This window comes from Cynara cardunculus (genome assembly GCF_001531365.2).
Source record: "Cynara cardunculus var. scolymus isolate 2C chromosome LG 11, CcrdV1, whole genome shotgun sequence".
Lineage (NCBI taxonomy): Eukaryota > Viridiplantae > Streptophyta > Magnoliopsida > Asterales > Asteraceae > Cynara > Cynara cardunculus.
This window is the reverse complement of record NC_037538.1, coordinates 2,451,429-2,473,399: the sequence shown is the minus strand read 5'-3', so window position 1 is coordinate 2,473,399 and position 21,971 is coordinate 2,451,429. Positions and strand designations below refer to the sequence as shown.

The 21,971-nt window shown below is 34.7% G+C and overlaps 2 protein-coding genes across 2 annotated transcripts; one reads left to right on the top strand and one right to left on the bottom strand.

Annotated features, from left to right (window-relative positions):
* Positions 1–386: 386 nt before the first annotated feature.
* On the bottom strand, positions 387–6,033 carry LOC112520696 (outer envelope protein 80, chloroplastic). The gene is made up of 16 exons (XM_025129163.1): positions 5,334–6,033; positions 4,135–4,228; positions 3,562–3,644; positions 3,320–3,414; positions 3,158–3,227; positions 2,908–3,001; positions 2,729–2,810; positions 2,528–2,563; positions 2,264–2,417; positions 2,025–2,165; positions 1,870–1,940; positions 1,711–1,789; positions 1,522–1,637; positions 1,055–1,202; positions 797–866; positions 387–691 (listed from the first exon to the last, which is right to left on the bottom strand). Exons 1-16 carry the CDS (start codon positions 5,919–5,921, stop codon positions 537–539), a joined length of 2,076 nt encoding a protein of 691 aa, XP_024984931.1. The 5' UTR covers positions 5,922–6,033; the 3' UTR covers positions 387–536.
* Positions 6,034–15,254: 9,221 nt separating this feature from the next.
* Positions 15,255–19,402, top strand: LOC112522076 (copper-transporting ATPase HMA4-like). The gene is made up of 7 exons (XM_025131146.1): positions 15,255–15,512; positions 15,586–16,322; positions 16,401–16,872; positions 16,945–17,112; positions 17,225–17,479; positions 17,567–17,689; positions 18,527–19,402. Exons 1-7 carry the CDS (start codon positions 15,255–15,257, stop codon positions 19,400–19,402), a joined length of 2,889 nt encoding a protein of 962 aa, XP_024986914.1.
* Positions 19,403–21,971: the final 2,569 nt, after the last annotated feature.

Sequence of the window (21,971 nt, the reverse complement as noted above, 5' to 3'; positions counted from 1 at the left end):
TTAATAAACCAAATATAAATTATTTCGTTATTGAGCCTAAATTAGATTACAATTAAAAAAAATTGAATTAAAAATTACGCACAAAATATGAATTTTAAATAGTTAATTTGATACTAATATCGATATATTTTTGTCAAAATGTTATAATATCTTTAAATTTATATTTTATTCAAAAATAAAAATATCATCGTTTTTTCAAAATTACATAAGACCATAATATAATATCGACTGAGATAAATAATATAATAAAATATTAAAATCAAGATGTATTTTGCTACATTGCACGAGTACCCTTCTAGTATTAAATAAATGCATTTTAATTCTTGAACCCATCGTCATACCAACATCCAAAACTTGCACATTCTTCCTTTTCTCTCTATGTCAAATCAAAACCAATCAAGATTTCAAGATTCAATAAAACATTGATTGCTATATTCTTACATTTTTTATCCCTTGTTTCAACACATTAAACAAAAAATTAAAAATAAATATGATCAAAATAATTCATTTAAATTCAAATGAGGGTAAATAAAACTTCAGTTTCGTTGGCCAACTGCAAAGTGAAACCTGCCTGTTCCCTGATCACTGAAAGCATACTCCAATCGAAGAGGCCCTAACGGAGAGGCGACCCGCATACCGACTCCATAACCATATCCACTTCCGGGCTTTAACCGTGCCCCCGCAGGATCCCCTTTCATATACACCCAGATATTTTCATGTTTCAGTACGAATATGACATTTTGTGTGCAGGAAACCATAAATCACACGAGGGATGTTAATAGATCGAACAAATTACCAGGAACGGTTGAGCCTGATCCAAGATCGGTTCCATAGTCCGCAAACATAGCTCCTTCTACTGGTCCAACCTGCAACCTCAATCAAATAATATGAAGGGATTTATGAAAAGATCATCTTTATTTTCAGATTTTGCATTAAAACATGGTTTTTTCAGTCAGTTTTGAAAGGTTAAACAACTCAGAATTGATCCAAGAGCATATCACAATGCTAGAATGAGAAAGAAATTGCCAGCAAAAAAAGTGATTGGATCACCCACCAGAGGGAAAGAAATTTCTCCACAACCAACAGCATAAGATCTTCCCGACCCAATTGCCCCTTCTTCGTACCCTCTAACACTGTTTGTTCCACCAATGGGGAATGCTTCGTGGGGAGGAAAGTTACCCACAACGTGCCCACCAGATAGACTGTATTCGTGGATAATTAAACGGTTTAGCAGGAAAAAAAAAACATAACTTTATTTTGATAAAGATAACTTTTTTTTTGAAGTATATAATATTTATATACGACAAATAGAACAAATAAACTCACCCTCCTCACCTTTGGTGAGGTTTGAACCCCTGACCTTCTAGGAGGCCAAAGACTCACAAACCGCTAGACCAAATACCCTTTGGTGATAACTTTTTCTTTTGGGTGCATGTTCTGGGGAAAGCAGATTTTCTCGTGACGCTAACAATGAATTTGGTAGTTTCATATGCACCCAAGATCATAAATAGGATAAGTTACCTCAAGTTAAGGCAAGCAGGGCCAATTACCAGGCCTTTCCTTGCACGGGAAGTAACTCTGTTAAAAACTAGCCAATCTGACCATACAGGAAGTCCTTGCTCCATATTAACTACTAACTGCGAAAGTAACAGCCATGAGGTTCCACAATCACAGTGAAACTGTGAGAGAAAAACGTTTCACGCGTCTTACCATTGAAGAACTAGGGTCACTAGAACCAGTATACACACTTTCAAGTTTACCAAGTACCATATCATCATGTATATTGCCACTACAACAAATATGAAATGAAAATTGTCAAAGTCTGACCATTAAACATCATGGCTATAATAAAGAAAACCTCAAGACTACCTTGCAGTTAGTGGGCTGCTATGGAAATCCCTTATTATCGGATTCCCTTTTTCATCACGAGCCCCAGCACGCTGTTATGTGAAGATCAGAATACAGGCAGGAATGAGTTGTTTACTAAAAACATTTGCATATCATAATAGATAACCTTAAAATACCTGAAAAATAAGCCCTGCAGTCCCACTCCACTTTGGTCGGAATGGCCGACTATATTCAATGCCAGCAGTAATCCGTCCAATTGTCAAGTTGCTGTTATTGGGTTGATTGCCATGAACAAGAGTGCCAGGGGTCCTCGAGTTCTGAAATATAGTGACTCGGAAAATTAAAATCTAGCATCTTCTTTTTTAAATATCATGGAACATAACCAAATCAGATCAAAAGTTAGAAAGCTGGGTACCTGAATCATTATTGCTCTTGATGTCCGCTTATCATCTCCTTCGATCCATGGATCCGTGTAGTTGATCCGGAATATTGAGTCAATTTGCCCCCTTTCTAGTGAAAGGTTAATCTTTTGGTTCCTCCCAAAGAGATTTCGATGATAAAGTGCACAACTGCATTGGAAAAAAGAAAGATCAAAGTTAAAACTGCCGGAATCAAGATCGTGTTAACAATAATGTCAAAAGATAATATGTCATACTGTTTCCTCAAAGTGATGTATTACCTCCCAATAAGTCCTGCTAGAGGGCCACTTGTGATCCTACAAATGGAAGAATCAATAAGTGAATATCCATTTACCTACCATATACACTTTAAATGACCATTCAAAGTTGTAAACTGATTATATAGTCGACAGAGATATATCAAATATTGAAGTAAGTCGGTCGAAAGTAACAATACATGAACCCTTAATGAGATCACATACCCACTTGAAATTCCACCACCAGCCGAGATCCCTCCACTTACACGTTCAACCGCATTAATTGTTAAGTCCACCTTCCCAGAGTCTGTAACAAAATAATTTTGGTTCCTCGTTACTCAAGAAGAAAATATTTCATGCCAAAAACCATTTATGAAACCACATGAATTAGCGTGGCATGTTACCTCCAGCAGGCTGCGGAACGATACTAACATCCTCCATAATACCCATTGCTAGCAATGTATCTACGTCTCTTTTTGCTTGAAGCATACTGTAGACCTGATAAGAGCATTCCGCTTCCATATTACATCACCTTTCACAAATTCTTAAACACCATAGAAATGTGAAGTGTGAAGTGATAAACATTTATATCAAGTTTGCAAATTACAAGCCACCAAAAATAAAACTTAAGCAGAAAACACTATTCTCTAATACCTGCCCCTTTTTCGTATTAAGTTGCCGAAGTATAGTCTCAGGCCTCGTCTTACCCGTAGTTTGCTCACCACTGAAGCAGATAACAAACACATGGATATAATGTCGATATATCTTCAAAATGGAATCATTGCATAATTAGAAAAACAAAAATTAGCTTCTTACGTTCTACGAAGAAAACGTACGGATATATTGTTGACCTCTGCTTCCGACACTTGTAACCTGATAATCCCCCCAGAGAGAATCTCAATCCCCGAAACCTGATGATTTCATCATAACACAGTCTATTGGTTAATTTTAGTATATGGTCAAATAATAATAAAAAACTGGAGCACCATTTGAAATATCCAATATGCCTTTCTACTAAAATTACAGAAAGAACAAACGACAATGGGATCAATGCTAACCAAGCCAAAAAGACCACGCTCCATATACCACCCATTGATGGAGTTTATAACTTCATCTAAGCGTCTGATGTTTACAATTTTTCCTGCATAACTTGAAAAAATATCAGTTAAAAATAGCAACTTAAGAAGCTTCATAGTAAGCAATGATGTCTACATTACAATAAATGTTAATCTTTTTTGTTCTTTTCCCGGCTATGTACCAACCTCTTCCAATTAATCTGAAGCAGAATGAGAAGCAATAGATTCAAAAAGGCGATAACTTTTATTCTTGTTGGGCTCGGATATGGATGGTGCTTATCAAGATTCGAAGTATAGTAATTTGCATCTCTAAAGCTACTACAAGATACAACTTCATGCTATCATCATGACAATAAAATTATTTCCATAAGAGAGTTTAAAGCAATAGACAATTCATGCATCCTAAAATGTCTTCAAGAATGTCATACTTGAAACGATGATTAGTTTGTCAAAGTTTATTCTCTCCCTATGCTTGTTTTTGCATGTGTCCATTTACATTTTTATCACTATTTTTGGGAAGGATAAGCAAAAGGAGGCTGCACAAAAGAAACATACCATATCCATCACGAAAAGCATCCTCTACAAATTTTGTTGGCAGAACGTTGGCTCCTTCACAAACCAGCCCTTGGAAATCTTGGTTTGGTTCTACCTTGTGCCAAAAGATACTAGTGTAAATAACTCCATCACACCAATATTAGAGTAGAACAAGAAGATTGGAAATGCATGTATAATAGTAGCATCTAGGCAACTGTATTTGTGTTACCCTTACAATAAAGTATGTTGGTCCACTGAGAATCAAAAATTATAATCGATAAAAGAATATCACTATGTGGCCAGTATTATCATCAGAACAGGTGGGATCCTAAAGTTAGATGAACCGCGCTTCAGATCTTAGATATACAAATATCTCATTCACCAATACTGTAAGATGAAACATAAAAATGTATGCACACATATACCCACGAAGTAACCCAACTGACGAATCTAGAGATGTAAATAAATGTTGAATGGGAAGTCTAGCTTGAACTGTTAACCAGTCTAGGACTTTGCGGATCCAACTGTGTAAGTAAATGGTTAAAATGACTATGACATTTAGCCTTTAGGTAGTTAGGATGACAATTTCTTTTCTTATCCTTTTGGTGTATATAATATATTTTCTTCTATGATTCAAGAATGTGCTGAAAATTCACAAAACATATTATAGAATCCTTGTCACATCCTGAAGGTAGGCAAATTGCTTAACCACGGAAAAGCAGTGTTTGATCACTTCCTGTGAAAGTGATTATTAATGTCCATGTGTCGATCTTAACTTGAGATGCACAAGATCTGGGCTTTTCGGGGATGGCCTGGGCCTTCCAAGCCTATTTTTAGTAAACCAAGAAAAAGCACAATCTTTATTGGCCCCAGGCCCTGGTCGGGCTTAATCGGGCCTAACATGGTATTGTTGGTCAAGCACCTCATAGAGCAGGAAATTCTACAAACTTCGAAGCAGTGTGTAATGTTAAGTTGCAAGATGCATCCCTTCGCTTTTAACCAGGGTGGACTTCACATATGCAATTCACCAATTTGCATAACTTGTTTCTGATATCCTAATTACCCTTATGCAATACAAATACTGGTTAGAGCTACCAAATATTTTCTGTTCTCAAACCTTTTGTGCACATACTATCTATACATAGGCCCTGCACACTGAATATTTGCTAATTACATACAATTTAAGACCTAAATTGTAAGTTTTTATGCATTTACGATACCTCAAACACCAAACGGATGCCATCACGAGTATCCACAGCTACAGGCATGCAAGTAGAGAAATACCCACTTCCAATGATCCTATGCACATCTTCCTGAACCTCTTGTACCGTTAAAGCGGAATTAGGTCGACATGTTTTCAATGCCGCCATTGCCTCTTCCTCCAGATCTTTCCTTTCAAGCTCCTCTCCGTCTTTATTCCTCACTAAAACCTCACTAATTAGAACACGCTCGTCATCGTGCCGACTCACCGGATGACTCTTACTCGACTGAGTAACCTCGCCGACTTCCTCATCACCGCGGATCAACGCCAATGAAGTAGAGCACAGTGGCGGTTGTTTTTTGGAGTGAAAAGGGTTTGACAATTTGGGGAGTTTCTGAGTACTCGCTTGGAATTTGTTGATATAAGATATGAATTGAGTGATTGGATGTTTGGAGCTGTTAAGAATTGAAGAGATGGAAAGATTGAGGTCGGCGAAGAGAGGTAGTGGCCGTCGGTTATGGTGTTGGCGCCGGTGGTTGTGAATAGGGAAAAACGGAGGAATTTTAATGGAGGAAGATCTGAAGTGGAGGTGTTTGTTTTCCGGCATTGTTGTAATCGGTGGCGTTACGATGCTCTCCAACCTCCGGAAAACCCCGGTATTAGAAGTCAGTTCGGTGATGACATTTCCTAGGGTTTTGGTTAGGGCATATGCCAATTCTCTAACACGTACTGCGACAGTGAAAATTTTTATGAAGACTAGTTTATATATTATTTGCCCATTAAAAAACTATTTCCTAACTCGCAAAAAATAGATCATTTTGGCTTTTTTTTTTATGGGATAAAAAGTTGATAACCGACGATTCTAATTGATCTCAGGTGGAATCCGTTGACACCGATTTTAGAGGATATTTTTTAGGTCACTCAGTAATTGAAGGTAGGTAGGCATGAGGAGCCCGGTCCATTACCTTGGGGACGGGGATTCACTTCTAAACCAGAGATGGAGACAGGGACGAGGATTCTCCTTTGTCTCAAAATCGGAGACTGGGACGGGTAGCATACTCCTCGTCATGCCTTGTGCTTGTTATATATTAATTAATAAATTATATAATATATATATATATATATAATTTTAACTAAATTGGTAATTCATAATTTCTTTTTTCCTATTTTCTAATTAGGTTTAGAGTTTAGAATTGTTAATTTTTTTTAGAATGTTAGTAACTTAGTATGTAATATTTTAAATGTCATGTCAAAATACAATTACTCGATATGTTTTCGTTATTATTCAATATGGTTTTTATATTACTCGATATGTGTTCGGTACATGTGACATTAAGTTTTTTTTTTTTTTTTGGATTATATTGAATTTCTTTTGGAATTAGGTTATTACATGATATTGTAATTTATTTTTTTTGTATTAAATTAAATTCTTTGATTTTAGGTTTATTGGAAATATGTAAAATTTAAAAATATATGGTCTCTCACATATCTGCTTTAAAATAACTTACATAGACGGGTAAAAATCCCCATTTTCCCATTGGGATAGAGATGTGATAATATTCCCCGACGGAGATGGGGATTGAGGTTCCCACCCCATTCTCGTACCTAAAAGTAGCAGAGGGTTTGAGATCGAACCTATAACTTGTCTTGTATTTGAGCAAAGTCGTTCACCTATTTACCAACTCGGCTACATGCCAGATGCGACATTTTTTTATAGAGATAGGCTAAATACACATCTGTCTGCTAATTTTTACTTCACCCATATCAACATCTAGACTGAATGTATGATTTGACTTGATTTTGATATAAATAGATGTGTACATTGCAACATCTTTTTTAAAGTAGTCATATCAGAGAGATACTACTGCAATATGATTGTTTTGATGGTTATCCCTTTAAAAAATCAATATTTATTTATTCTTAATTTTTGTGTTAAATCTTGGTTAAACGGATGAAACTGTTGTTTGTGGTAGAAGGCACTTGATATCGTTTGTGTTGATTCTAGGTTGATCTAAAAGAAATGACCATTTGATGGGATGTTATATTTTTGACTCGGGTCATAAACTAAAGATGATCAAACTTCCAATCTGATGATAATAATTCAATAAAAGTTTGAGTAGTGTGGTTGCAGTTGCGTTTATAGCCCTTTGATTGAACATAGACCACCAATGACATGTACTTTTGGTAGAACAATCGTAGACGTTTGATGTTATGATATCGAACGACCCACTCATAAGGAAGTGAGTTCGCACTGTGATCTATTGACGTATGCAGTTGTCAGTTGATGCTAAGAGGAGGAAAAGTTGGATGGCAATTGGTCAAGAAAAAGGCTAGGACAGTGACTTGTTAACAAGGTTGAATCCATGTAGTTCATGTATATCACATATACTCAGTTAAATTCACACATTTTTTTTTCTGTGTTGGTGTAGTAACATTAGTGGTAACAGTTGCATGATAGAGTTTTATGTTTTTCAATAAATTTTATTTGCAGATACATCAAGTCATCAACATATATATAAGGAATTAGAGAAGAGAAATCAAACTCCGATATCTACATTGGTTCGATCAATTATGTCTGGTGCATTATTCCCGAGCCAACATACAACTTGCATTCACACATAATTTTGATTTCCATGAAACTTGGCAATTCAATGGTTCTCACAACAAATAAATTATTCACCGAAAGGGGACAGGGATTCTCCGCTAAAACGGGCCCCGGGGTCGGGGGCTGTTATTCAAACCGGGGTTGGGGCCAGGGCTCAGGATCCCCGGTAGACTTAAACTAATGAATATGTTTCATAGGGTTTGACCGGAGACTGGGGATATTACTAAAAACCGGATCCGGGGATTACAAAACCCGCCCCATCCACGCCCCGTTTGCGATGCCTAATGAACACTCTATTCAAAACCGGGTGAATCGCTTAAATTAAAATATTTAGTTTTTTTTAAATCAAATTAAATGAATTTCAATTTATAGAAATCCATCGTCGTTCCTTAATCGTCGTGTTGTTAAGATATTTGTTGTTATTTGGTATAACATCGTATACCAAACCCGTATGTACAGTGAAAAGATAAAGTTTATAGTTAAAAGTATGAAGGTTATGTTGATGCTTAGATGTATTTCCTTTACCAAAAGTACGATATTTGATTCATGACGTATGGCTTTATAAAATGGTTGTTTAATAACCAAATGTATAAAAATACTCTTGAACACAACAAAAATCACAAACTCTATCTACTAAATTTATATTGCCAATATGTACATATATTCTCTCTCTCTCTCTCTCTCTCTATATATATATATATTGATACTTATTATTTATTAAAAAATGTAATTTAAAAGGGAAAATCACTAAAATGACTAAAATATACCCGATATATTAACGAAATAACCACTTCTCAGCAAAATTGCCAAAACGACCACCCGGATCGCCCCCGGGGGGCGATCCATGACTTTGGGGGGCGATCCCCCTTATGTGGACCAAAAAAGTACCAAAAATAATATAAAAATGATTTTGGTGGGTCTCACATCCTCCTTTTAGGGTACATACCTTGTTTTACGTGGATCTATCCCGGGGGCGATCCATGTCACTCAATCCCCCCCAGGAGCGATCCAACCTTTAATTGTTTTTTTTTGTTTTTTTTTTCATTTTTTAATATCGATTAAGGGGTGTTTTTAATAGACATGAGATGATATTTAAATTGTTTTTTTTTTACCTTTTTAGGACCAAATGTCATGGTTTTATTATATAAAATAAAACTACTTATACTCTCACAACCCGTAAACCTTATAAAAATATGATTGTACGTGAAAATTTCTAATTTTTACCAAAAAAATTTAAACGCATAAACTAAGCAAAGAATGTTGTTATATTTTTCTTATAAGAAATGTTGATTTTCCCTAATAATTGTAGGGACGAAAAAAATTATTTGTATCTGATTTGGTGAACAAAAATAAGATATTTTAAGTTGAATCTTATTTCGTCTTTTAGTGCAACAAATTTCATTATAAATACTAACTTTCTATTTCATTATTTTTCACATCTCCTCTTTCATTTCTCTTCTCATATATTTTACTCTCGCAACCCTTAACCATTCAACACAATAAACCATCACAATCATTAACCGTTAACCCATCAAACACAATCAACCATCACAAAAACATGAAATCACGTCAAAGTGACGATGTTTTGGTGTATCTTCAAAGTGGCGGAAGGTGGTCGGTAGTGGGGATGGACGGTGGTAATTGGCGGCAAAAGGTGGCAGCGGAAGGTGGTGGATGGCGGCGATTCACAGTGGTAGTTGGCGGCGGAAGGTGGTCAGTGTCGTGAAACGGCGGTGGATGACGGTCGATCGGTGAATGGTAGTCATCGGTGATCGACCGTGGATATCAGTTTTTCTAGAGGTGGGAGGGACAGGAGGTCGGCGAGGATGATGATTATGGTCCCCCCGACCGCCTATTTATATAAACCATTATATAATAAGACAAAATACATCGTTAAATCGGCGTCAAATCATAGACACTAAAAAACGAAATAGCGGTCAAACTACATAAATCAGATATAATATCTGATTTATTTCCCAAAATCAGATAAAAATAATTTTTTCGTGACCACAATTATTATGGTTTTATTTTATAACCTAAAACCATGATTTTTAATTAAAAAGGTTAAAAAAACAGTTTAAATATCGTTTCATTTTTATTAAAAACACATCTTAATTGTCAAATTGTCGTCAAATCAAAAACACTAAAAAACGAAATAGCGGTCAAACTTCGTAAATCAGATATAATATCTGATCTACATCCCCCAAATCAGATAAAAATAATTTTTGTGCATCCACAATTATCATGGTTTTATTTTTAAACCTATAACTATGAAGTTTGGTCCTAAAAAGATTTAAAAAACAATTTAAATAGCGTCTTTTTTTTATTAAAAACACCTCGAAAAAAATAATAATTAAAGGCTGGATCGCCCCCGGGGGCGATTGGGTGACGTGGATCGCCTCCGGGGTAGATTCACACAAAACGAGGTTGTACCTTATTAAAAGGCATGTGAGACCCACCAAAAATAATTTTTTATTATTTTTTGTACTTTTTTAAGGGGATCGCGCCCCCCCCCCCCCCCCCGGGGGGCAATTCATGTGTATATTTGTGCAATTTTGATGAAAAATGGTTATTTCGTTAATATATCGGGTATATTTTGATCATTTTTATGATTTTCTTATTTAAAAGATATACATGTATCTATTTTATGTAAGAAAGTAAAAAGGTAACCCATAAAAAGTATCTCAACTATGAAATCCCTCCCACGATGGATCATGGCTTACATTGGGCATAGCTTTTGCTTTGTTCTTGGATGGATGAGTGAGTCGATTGGAGCTTTCTTTAAAGCCTTCAAGATCTCTCATGCCATGTTATATGTCAAATCTTTTTAATTATTTCTTTTCTATCTAAAGAAATATTCATGCAAATACAGATATAAATACAGAGTGTTCCAATATGTATACAGGTTTGATGATCTGTATCTAGTCAATTTAACACCGTAAAACCTCTCTCTCCTTCTCCTCAAATTGAGGGTATGGTGTCCCAAGAACGTAGGTGAAAATATGTATGGAGTCCCCAGGTGGTGCTAGAACTGGTCACTCCGTATTTTATATGATGCTAAGAGGGGGTCTTCTTTTGAAAACTTGCTAATTTGTGAGATTTATTAGATCCAATTTAAACCATAAAAAATTACCTGAATAATAAAACCTAATATAAATTAAAAGTAAAAATATGATATAGATGTAATAATGATAACAACATTTTTGGTCTTGGTCAATTAAATTTACATGGAACATGTTTAAGTAGATGAAATTTTTTATAAAAGAAATCACACATGATTATCTGTTATTTGTTTTTTATCGGGAAGAAAAGAAACCCCATAAGCAGGAACCTAATTACTACGACACTTTACATCAAAGGCATATGCTATGTATGTGCTTACATATTCCTTTGCTGGTATACGAAAATTAACAATCATAACTTGTTATTTTACTTCACTAACTAATAATCTTATAGTATCAATCATGAAACGTGTTTTTTTTTTGAAGAAATCATGAAACGTGTGTTGAAACCCATACATGTGTGGTTGAAGTCAAAGGCTAAACGTTAATTCATGCTTGTAGTTTTTCACTGATAAAAAAAAAATTAAAATACCGTACGCCTTCTATAAAGAAGATAGAATACCAGTATCACTTCTTATAATTATAACCATCTATCTTTTACTAAATTAATATGGTTTTTAAAATACCATACAGCCTTTGCTCTAGCAGTATCGTAGTTCTTGGTCTCCTAAGAGGTCAGGGGTTCAAACTTCACCAAAAGTGAGAAAGATGTGTGAGTTTATTTGTAACATTTGCTGTATATAAATATTATATACTTCAAAAGAAAAATAACACTGTTTGTTGTACATAGATACATAAATCAAAATTGATTGAAATTTCATTCTCCTTTTTAATACAAATACTTTTGTTACATTGATAAAGCTTCTTCTTTTAAAAGTGTTAAGGTCACTTTTTTTTTTCTCAAAAGAGGCCAATTCAAGTGCTTTTTAATCCACAACGTGCTTCGAGTCACATTAAAAAGCCGTTAGTCGTGTAAAGAAGACGTAAAAACAAATCCCGTGAATACTATAAACTCATAATTTCGTATAGTTTATTCGAAATTGTCCAAGATCGTGGAAAATAATACGTTATTATGAGTATGACGGAATACCACTGGATCAAATCCATGTGGCACCAACATTTTTTTTAGGAGTATGTTGGATATCCTTGTGTTACCCGCATTTCAGAATCTTTATTCAACTTTAGTTCTGTTACGTATTAGATTCACTTTGAAAAAAAAAACATATTAAAAAGATAATTTATGAACAATTCATTTATTACAAGTAAATGTAATTTTAGCCCAAATACCACAATATTTTTTTTATTAACTTGTATATCCAACTTGTTATGAGAGTCAAGGTAGCTCAGAGTCACTGCATTTGAATTTCCGTAGCTCTATGAGGATTTTTATTTCTACTTGGATTCGAACCTATGACCTCCATACACTTTTGATCTTTGGAACTCAAGCTAAAACCAATCAGACACCACCCTTATGGTTAATACCACAATCTTATGGTTAATTTTAAACGTTTTAAAATAATTTTTCCCAAATTAAAATCCATCATTTTTATTAAATTTTCCAAAACAATTATTACATTTTCTTTTCAAGCTCAAATTTAATGTTTTCCCCAAATCATTATGAGATGTGGGTTTATAACGTTTTTATTTTATTTTGTCTATATCGAAGTAAATAGAGAAAATTAAAAAAAAAAACCAACAAATTATTTGATTTTGTATAATCAAGTCCTTAAACTATTTTTTGTTCATGATTCTGTTTTAAAAATGTTTCGGATAATATTTGTTCAAAATTAAGTTCATGATTTTGTTTATTCAAAAAAAGTTTGGGGCTTATTTGTTCAAAAAAGTTCAAGAATTTTATTTGGTAAAAAGTTTAGGGATTTATTTATTAAAAAGACGGGTACTTAATAGTTTATAATCAGATACTTTGCTGGTGTTTTTAGACCGTTTTCTAATTTATATCACATTAACCTGTTTTTACAGGTTATAAGAATGTATTTAACCTGTTTTAGAAAGTCTAAGTATTTTATCATTCAACAAAATAGTTTAAGAACTTAATCAATCAAAATCAGATAGTTTGTTGTGTTTTTTAGACTTTTCCCATTTTTTTTAAGATTAATTATACATTGAGTCAAATATACATTTATCATAGTGGATGGAATATATGTTTTGCTACATATAAAGTTTTTTTTAATCGTAATCCCCGACACTTATTCTCCTAATTACTTGATAAAAGGTTCTTACAAATGGTTTCATTGACTAATTTTGGTCTTCTAATATGTTGTACCATCTTTACAAAATTGATAATACTTTACAAGATTCCAAATGTTCGTGTGCATAGACATCTATATATAACATACTTTTTATAAAGGCGTCTCATATATACTTTTTAAAAAATATCGTTTTTATTTACGGGTTGAGTTCCGGCGAAAATGAGAGTAAAAATGATGTGAATAAAAACTTCTAACACTTCCCATCTTAACTCTCATTCTCACACGATCATTTGCCTTTATTCATACCCTCACCATATGAGTGATATGTAAGCGAGCAAGAGGTGTTAAATGTAAACGATGTGAATAAAAACGGATATATAAAAAAACATAAATGATGTATGAATAAAGGGTATGAATAACAACCCAACTCAAAATAATATGATGCTAAATACATTTAACGATGCTAAATAACAACCCTGATTTGATCATATGATACAAAAAAGAGAAAGAGATGAGAAGTAGCTCACATTGTTTTGGTACCATATGTTTCAAGGCCTCTTTTTCATGAGAAAGGATAAATATTGCATGAGATAAGAATCTCTACCCTTTTCATTCCTTTGAGTTTTCATTTTTAATTAATAAAAGTTACAAGAAAATTTGTTTTTAAATTAAATAAATAATTATTTCAAATGAATAAAAATTAAATTTTCTCTTTTCACATATGTTCTCATAAATTTCTAAGGCAAATTACATGAAAAAATGACGTACCTTAATTTGATTCCTATATTGGGTAACGTACTTTGAAAACTTTCATTTTGGTACCTAAGATGTAAAGTTTTAAACATTTAAGTACGCGGTTGAAGACTAATTTTAGATTTTTAAAATCCATGTCACTAACCACGTTAGCAAATAATACCGAGTTGGATACCAAATCACTCGCCACATCAACATCATGACCGGTTAATGCTTTTTCAACTGGTTACCCGAGCACTTAAATGTTTAAAACTTTACATCTTAGGTATCAAAATGAAAGTTATGAAAATATGTTACCAAAATAGGAATCAAATTAAAGTACGTTACTTTTTCATGCAATTTGTCCAAATTTCTATTATAATGAACAACATAAAAAAGAAACTGATGGAGCAAAATAAAAAATAATTGTTTATATCTTAGAGAATCTACTAAAGATATGTCGTCTTAATCAAATACTGTATTCCATATGAATATTTGAGTTATTTTATATTCTATGTTCACTAGCTGTATATAAAAGTTTGTAATGTCTTTCGCGACCATATTTTTTTTAATCCGTATTGTAATAAACATAATTTTAAACCCTTAACTAATAATTAAAACCTTATCGAACAATAATAAATTGTAAATCATAAGGATAAAAATAATAATGAATTACAAACTATAGGTAAAAAACCAGAATTTCTAAACATATGGATTAAAATTGTAATTTTTAACTAACCATAGGGACTAAAAATGTAATTTAGTCATAATTAAATTATGATTTTTTTATAAGCAAAAACCTTTTTTGAACACTTGCGCGGCTTTTTGAAGGATGAGGTGACCATTTGTATATTCTGGTTGCCTATATATACACATACTCCATAAACCATTTTTAAATTTCTCAAGCTTCATTACTTCGCCTCTGCAGTCTGCACTGCTTGTCTCGCAAAACCCTAATCACTAACGCTGCCAATAGGTAAACTCTTGTCCATGATCATGTATTTAGCGATTATGTTCTACAGTTTCTCTGATTTTTACTGTAGAAGCTTCAATTGGTTATTTTATTTGTTGTCCTAATTTCTAGTCGTGAAACTATAGATTTTGATATGTTATATAGGTTTATTTAGATTCAGCAAGTGATCAGAGTGATATAATCTGTCAACAGATTAATGGTTGTTTTCTAGAGGACAATGGTTAGGGTTTCAAAATGCATTGTTATAGGATTAATGCTATGACGCCATACTGATTGTTGATGGGCTTGAAATTCATTATTGAACTAAAAATCGTGTTGGTGTTCATGGTTGTGAATTTGGAAATTGCGCGTTACAGATATGGACGTTCATTGGAAGGAAGATCTGAGGATGCCATTTTTGCAACAATCTGATGATGTTGGGTTAGATGGTTCTAGGTCAATTCATAATGTGGATCAAGGGGTTACGACTATTACGTTCAAAATTGGGGGAGTCGAATTTGCATCAAGTTTGGCGTCCATCAAATCCATGCTTCAGAAGCTGGATGGCGTTGATAGCATTACTGTGTCACCACTTCAAGGCCAAGTTGTAGTTAAATATGTACCAGAACTTGTTAGTGTAAGTTCCATTAAAAATTTATTTCATTTTTACTTATATTATGTCTATCATTTGACAAAGAAATATAATTTAGGCAAGAACGATCAAAGAAACCATTGAAGCTGCAGGAGTTCAAGTCACTGAGTTTCTAGAGCAAGAAATAGCAGTATGCCGCCTCAAAATCAAGGGAATGTCATGCACAAGCTGCTCTGAGTCGATTGAAAGTGCTCTTTTTATGGTTGAAGGAGTAAAAAAAGCGGTCGTTGGTTTAGCTCTTGAAGAAGCAAAGATAAACTATGATCCCAATGTCACCAACACAGCTTGCATCATTGAAGCAGTTGTAGATGCTGGCTTTGGAGCCGATCTTGTTGGATCTGAAAATGATGCAAACAAAGTTCATATAAAACTACAAGGTATTGTATCTCCAGAAGACATGGATGCAATCAAGCAATCTTTAGAGTTGGTGGATGGTGTCAATCATGTTGAAATGAACACAGAAGAAGGTAAGGTGACTGTTAGCTTTGATCCAGATTTGACTGGTCCAAGATCCATCATATCATTCATCCAAGGCATTGGCACTTGTTATCAAGCCAGCTTATACATCCCAGAAAGGCAACGTGATACGGAGAGAAATCACGAAATTAGAACATATAGATATCATTTTTTCTGGAGTTGCTTGTTTTCGGTTCCAGTTTTTATATTCTCTATGGTACTTCCAATGACTCCTCCTTATGGGAATTGGTTAAGCTACAAGATTCATAACATGCTTACTATTGGCATGGTTTCTAGATGGATCCTCTGCACACCCGTGCAGTTCATCATTGGTCGAAGGTAGCAAAGATTTCTTTATCTTAAACATCATCTTTATCGTTACGGTTTCTTTATAAATAGTTCATCAATTCTATTCAGGTTTTATGTGGGATCATATCATGCTCTAAGACGAAGATCTGCAAATATGGACGTTCTGGTTGCACTTGGCACTAATGCTGCATACTTTTATTCTGTATACACAGTAATAAAAGCATTGCTTTCGGATAAATTTGAGGGCCAAGACTTCTTTGAGACTAGTACAATGTTGATATCGTTTATTCTTCTAGGTAAATATTTGGAATCTATGGCTAAAGGAAAGACATCTGATGCGTTAGCAAAGCTGACAGATCTTGCTCCAGATACTGCTTGCCTATTGACAATGAGTGAAGAAGGGAACACCCCTTCAGAAACAGAAATTAACACACGACTAATTCAAAGACACGACATTTTGAAGATCTTTCCGGGATCAAAATTTCCTGTTGATGGAATTGTTGTTGAGGGTCAGGGCTATGTGAATGAAAGTATGATTACAGGAGAAGCAACCCCAGTTGCTAAAATTAAGGGAGACAGGGTACTTCTGGTTTGTTTCCCTGTTTTTTAACATCAGATTCGAGCCGCTAATAATACTTGAAAATGCAAACAGGTTATTGGCGGCACCATGAATGAGAATGGATGCTTATTGATCAAAGCCACTCGTGTTGGTTCAGAGACTGCACTTTCTCAAATTGTTCAAATAGTAGAGGCTGCTCAACTAGCTCGAGCACCCGTGCAGAAGCTAGCTGATCAGGTATCAAAGTTCTTCGTACCTGCGGTAAGTTGTTGGGATTCTAGCAGACGATTTAAAGAATCAAACCATATTTATGTTGGATCTTGATGTGTGATAATTTAACAGTTCTTAAGAAAGACCATATTCTAAATTTCAGGTGGTTCTGGCCGCTTTTGTGACATGGTTGGGATGGTTCATTCCTGGAGTAGCTGGAATCTATCCTAAAAGTTGGATACCAAAGGCAATGGATGAGTTTGAACTTGCGTTACAGTTTGGTATATCGGTTCTGGTTGTGGCATGCCCGTGTGCTTTAGGTCTAGCCACTCCTACCGCGGTTATGGTTGCCACTGGCAAGGGTGCGTCGCAAGGTGTACTCATTAAGGGTGGAAATGCACTAGAAAAGGCGCACAAGGTACTTTATTGTTTCAAATCATAAATTATAGTGTTACCTCCTAGATTTTTGGTCGATTTAACGAAATATTTATTTTGGGTTGTGTAGGTTAACACAGTTGTATTCGATAAAACAGGAACATTAACTGTTGGAAAGCCTGTAGTTGCTAGCGCAGTACTCTTTTCCAGAATTTCAATGGAGGAGTTCTGTGATATTGCAATCGCTGTAGAGGTTGGTTTCGGGTTTCTACTTTCTAATTTAATTATCTGATTAATATCTGAGATAGGTTGAACTCATCAGATTACTTTCCAAAAAGCCTTTTGAGGAGAAAAAGGATTCTAGCAAATATAAAAATAGAAAGATACAAGTCTAGCTAATATGGTCCTCTAACAATCCATCTCTAATGAAGGGTAGACTGACACATGAAAATCTAGAGAATACACAAAAAGGCCCAAGCCCCGATCATGCCAACTTTTTCCCCCAAGGCCCGAACTTTAAAGCTCAACCTGAGAAAAGCCTGATTGGGTCTTCTTTCAACCCAAAGCCTTGCTTGGGCCTGAAAGAACCCGGGGAATATTTTTTGGTTGACTGAAAATGGACTTTGGAAAAATCGGGTCTTGTGCATCTTGATATGGAACCCATCAGATTACTCTAAAAAAAACACTTTGAAGAGGAGAAACTTCTAAAATATATTAAAGTAGAAAGGTTCAGTCTAGCTGATGTGTGACTTTAAAGGGGCCGTTTACTGAACACTTATCCAGTAAGCGCTTACCAGTAAAATTCAACACTATCACTTACTTACCGGGTAAGATTTTAGTCTATTAAAACGGCATTGTATGCAACAATTTACCTGGTAAACTCTAACCGTGGTAAGAGTCGTCGTACTCACTTACCGGGTAAGATTCTTGGTACTTGCCTCGCTCTTACCAGGTAAGATTCTTGGTCCTTACCATATTCATCCGGTAAGGTAATGTGACTAAGTAAACGCTTACCCGGGTAAGTGTTTGGTAAATGGGCCCAGTACTCTATCAATATCCGAAGTCATGGATACATTCGTTTTGTTTTTAGGCAAATAGCGAACACCCGATAGCAAAAGCTGTTGTGGAGCATGCCAAGAACCAATTGCCAAAGCATAAAACTCAACCCAGCAACGGTGAACTGGTTAAGGACTTCGAGGCGCATCCAGGAGCTGGAGTTGAGTGTAAAGTAGGAGCCAGAATGGTTTTGGTTGGGAACAAAAGACTAATGAGGTTGTTCAATGTCCCTGTTGGCCCTGAGGTCGAAAACTACTTTTCCGACAACGAAAAACTAGCTCGCACCTGCGTGCTATTTGCAATAGACGGGAAAGTTGCCGGTGCTGTTGCTGTCACTGATCCGGTGAAACCCGAGGCTCCACGGGTCATATCTTTTTTACACTCAATGAGCATTAGAAGCATAATGGTCACCGGTGATAACTGGTCCACAGCAACCGCTATAGCAAAGGAGGTTGGAATCGAAAACGTGTTTGCAGAAACCGATCCGTTGGGGAAAGCCGACAGGATCAAGGACTTGCAGGCGAAAGGAATGATCGTTGCAATGGTGGGAGATGGGATCAACGACTCACCGGCACTCGTTGCTGCTAATGTCGGAATGGCGATCGGTGCAGGAACAGATGTGGCAATTGAAGCAGCTGATATTGTGTTGATTAAAAGCAACTTAGAGGACGTTATCACCGCAATCGATCTGTCGAAAAAGACGATTTCTCGAATCCATCTGAATTACGTGTGGGCGCTTGGGTATAATGTACTTGGATTGCCGGTGGCTGCCGGAATCCTGTTCCCATTCACCGGAATCCGGTTACCTCCATGGTTGGCTGGAGCTTGCATGGCTGCTTCTTCTGTGAGCGTGGTTTGTTCTTCATTATTGTTGCAAACTTATAAAAAGCCGTTTGCATATACCAGATAATAAACCCTTTTCAAATACGAAGATTACTCTGTATAAATTCCAGATTTTTCAATAAACTTAATTGCTGCTTATGATTTGGCATGATTCAATGAATCAATCGATTTTTTCTATAATTATATTATACAGTATTTGACAAAAAATTTTAAAAATTATTTTTTATGTATGAAGTAATGTTTATTAATACATATTATTTGAAATTCAAAATTAAAAATAAGATTACGATGGTTGTAGGGAATCATTAACAGATTTTTTTAAATGAATTTTGTTTTAATAGATTCCTCAATTAAAAGGATAAAAGCAAGGTTGGAGAGTGTAAAGTTTTTTTATTTGGAGAATTTTTTTAAAATAATTATTGTAAGAGAGGAGCATTTTTTTATATATATTATATTATAGAGTAAGAATCTCGGTTATTATGATGTTTTTTTAGCATGTAAGATTGTGGGTCTTGGTGAGATGGTCAAATGGGCTCGACTTGGGATCAATTGAGACTGGTATGGGACCGTCGGTTAAGGACTGGTTACATTTTTAATAATAAAAAAACAAGGTCTGGCTCGGGCCGAGACCCGTTATGGGTCTGACTCAGAACCGTCCCTATTTTTTCAATAATTGTTAGGTTTTTTATAGCCGTTGGAATGTTCATATGACCGTTTTTTATTTGTTTATTAATATTTCATCTTTTTTGTCCCATTGACCCTCAATATTCAATATAAGTCAAGGAGAAGATATCAACTCACAAACGCAAAAACAAGTTCACAATTCTCACTATAATTCATGATTTCGGCTCATATATGATTTCCCTTTTTAACAAATTATAATAAAATGTATTTTTTAAGTGTATTTTTATTGACCCTATCACATATTTTAAAGTGTATTATTATAACTTTTTTGTATTCTTAAAAAAAATTCAAAAAAGAGGTATGTAGAAAAATGATTTTTTCTTTAAAAAATAGTTGGACCAATTTGGGTCCGGCCCGGGACCGTGACCAAGAGCAATTCTTAGGTTACACCGAGACCGGCTATGAGAATATTGTCCGGGACCGGAACCAATTTTTGACCATCTCTAGGTCTTGCAATACTCAACCAATATCTCTAACATATATTCTTCAAAATTCTTATTTGTGAGAATATAATAACTAATTATTTTTATATTATATCAATCATTTTTGGAGACTTTTTCTAAAAGAAACTGTTTGGTTTTTTATGATATAATGAGTCCGTTATTTTAAAAGTCTAAATTTTTTAAACTAAGAATAATGAAAATTCATTTCTATTTTCATTTCCTATCATTTTTATGTTTATTTCCATTTTTATTCTTCTCCCTGAATGGAGCATTATCATCGACCCTTCCAAGTAACATGGGATGGTCCAGGGGGCGGATCCAGACTTTAAGCACCGGAGGGAAAGACCCCAGTCAAAAACCAAAATCTTTGTTGACTAGTTTAAATTTTATATTTTCATCCTTATCTTACATGGTTTCTTTCAAGTCTCATATGGCCATATGTTTCTCTTCCTCAAGTTCCATCCAGCGTACCCCCACCCCATTAATTTCCCAAATAAATGGACCCACCTCTCACCATACCATTTCTCATGCCTGTTTCGTTTATTAACCCATGATCGTACATGTTGAAATGGAAAGTATCCATTCGTTGTATAAACTCATATTAGAATATGTATAAATAAAAGTTAGAAAGTATATAAATTTTTTATTTTAGTTTTATTATAATTGTCTTGTTAAAAACTTTCTTATGATATATTTTGTTGTAAAAAATATTTATTTTATTATAATTTAATAAATTACATAAATTTATCAAATAAAATACATAAACAACTCATTATAGATAAATTAGTCATTATCTGTTTTATCAGGTCCAATTTTATCTTACTAAACATTAAACAATTAGTCTCTACTATCCTATACTTATGTTATTGAAGTACGAGATGCATCATAAAATCTAGACTTGTTTGGTTTATTCCAAACTCCACGTGTTGAAGAATATCAACTCTCCACCGTCGATCTTTCTCATTATACAATCTTCATCGTTAGATTAGAAATACTAATACTAAACACCATTCATCCGCGAAGCACTGGATATTTCCTCCCCCATTAATCCATTATATATAACACTTCTTCCATGGGGCATTACGAGAACGTCTTTGGGCTGCACAACATATCTCCTCGTTATCCCCTCCGCGTCTTTAGTAGATCGCAGAGGTATTCTCTCTTTCTGATGTGAGTTTACTTTTTTCCACCGTTCGGCGCCGGCCGGATCGATTTTGTCTGAAGCAGACTTGTTAGCTTCAGTTCGGAAAAAATGTCCAACTTAGCGAAATTTTTACGAAATTTTTGTTAGAACAACTTTGTTTGGAATCCCCTGAAAGTCGTTTATCACTTTCAGATTGAAGTATTTCGACGGTACAATCGAAATCTTAATCGGATAAAATTCAGTGATTGACAAAACTTTGAATCCAAAATGTTATGAATCTGTGTACCTCTCTCTAAACGAAAAAAAATACCAATCCGAAGATTGAAAAAAAGTGTGAAAACTGTCAAAAACGGCAGTTTTTTGCA

Bases quoted from the DNA above. Each gene is read 5' to 3' on its own strand.
- LOC112520696 (XM_025129163.1), bottom strand. From the start codon at position 5,921: ATGCCGGAAAACAAACACCTCCACTTCAGATCTTCCTCCATTAAAATT. The intron at 1,203-1,521 runs GTAACTTATCCT...CCACGAATACAG, and splicing joins CCTGCTTGCCTTAACTTGAG to TCTATCTGGTGGGCACGTTG. The intron at 692-796 runs GTAATTTGTTCG...TGTATATGAAAG, and splicing joins ATCAGGCTCAACCGTTCCTG to GGGATCCTGCGGGGGCACGG.
- LOC112522076 (XM_025131146.1), top strand. From the start codon at position 15,255: ATGGACGTTCATTGGAAGGAAGATCTGAGGATGCCATTTTTGCAACAA. The intron at 15,513-15,585 runs GTAAGTTCCATT...AATATAATTTAG, and splicing joins ATGTACCAGAACTTGTTAGT to GCAAGAACGATCAAAGAAAC. The intron at 16,323-16,400 runs GTAGCAAAGATT...AATTCTATTCAG, and splicing joins CAGTTCATCATTGGTCGAAG to GTTTTATGTGGGATCATATC.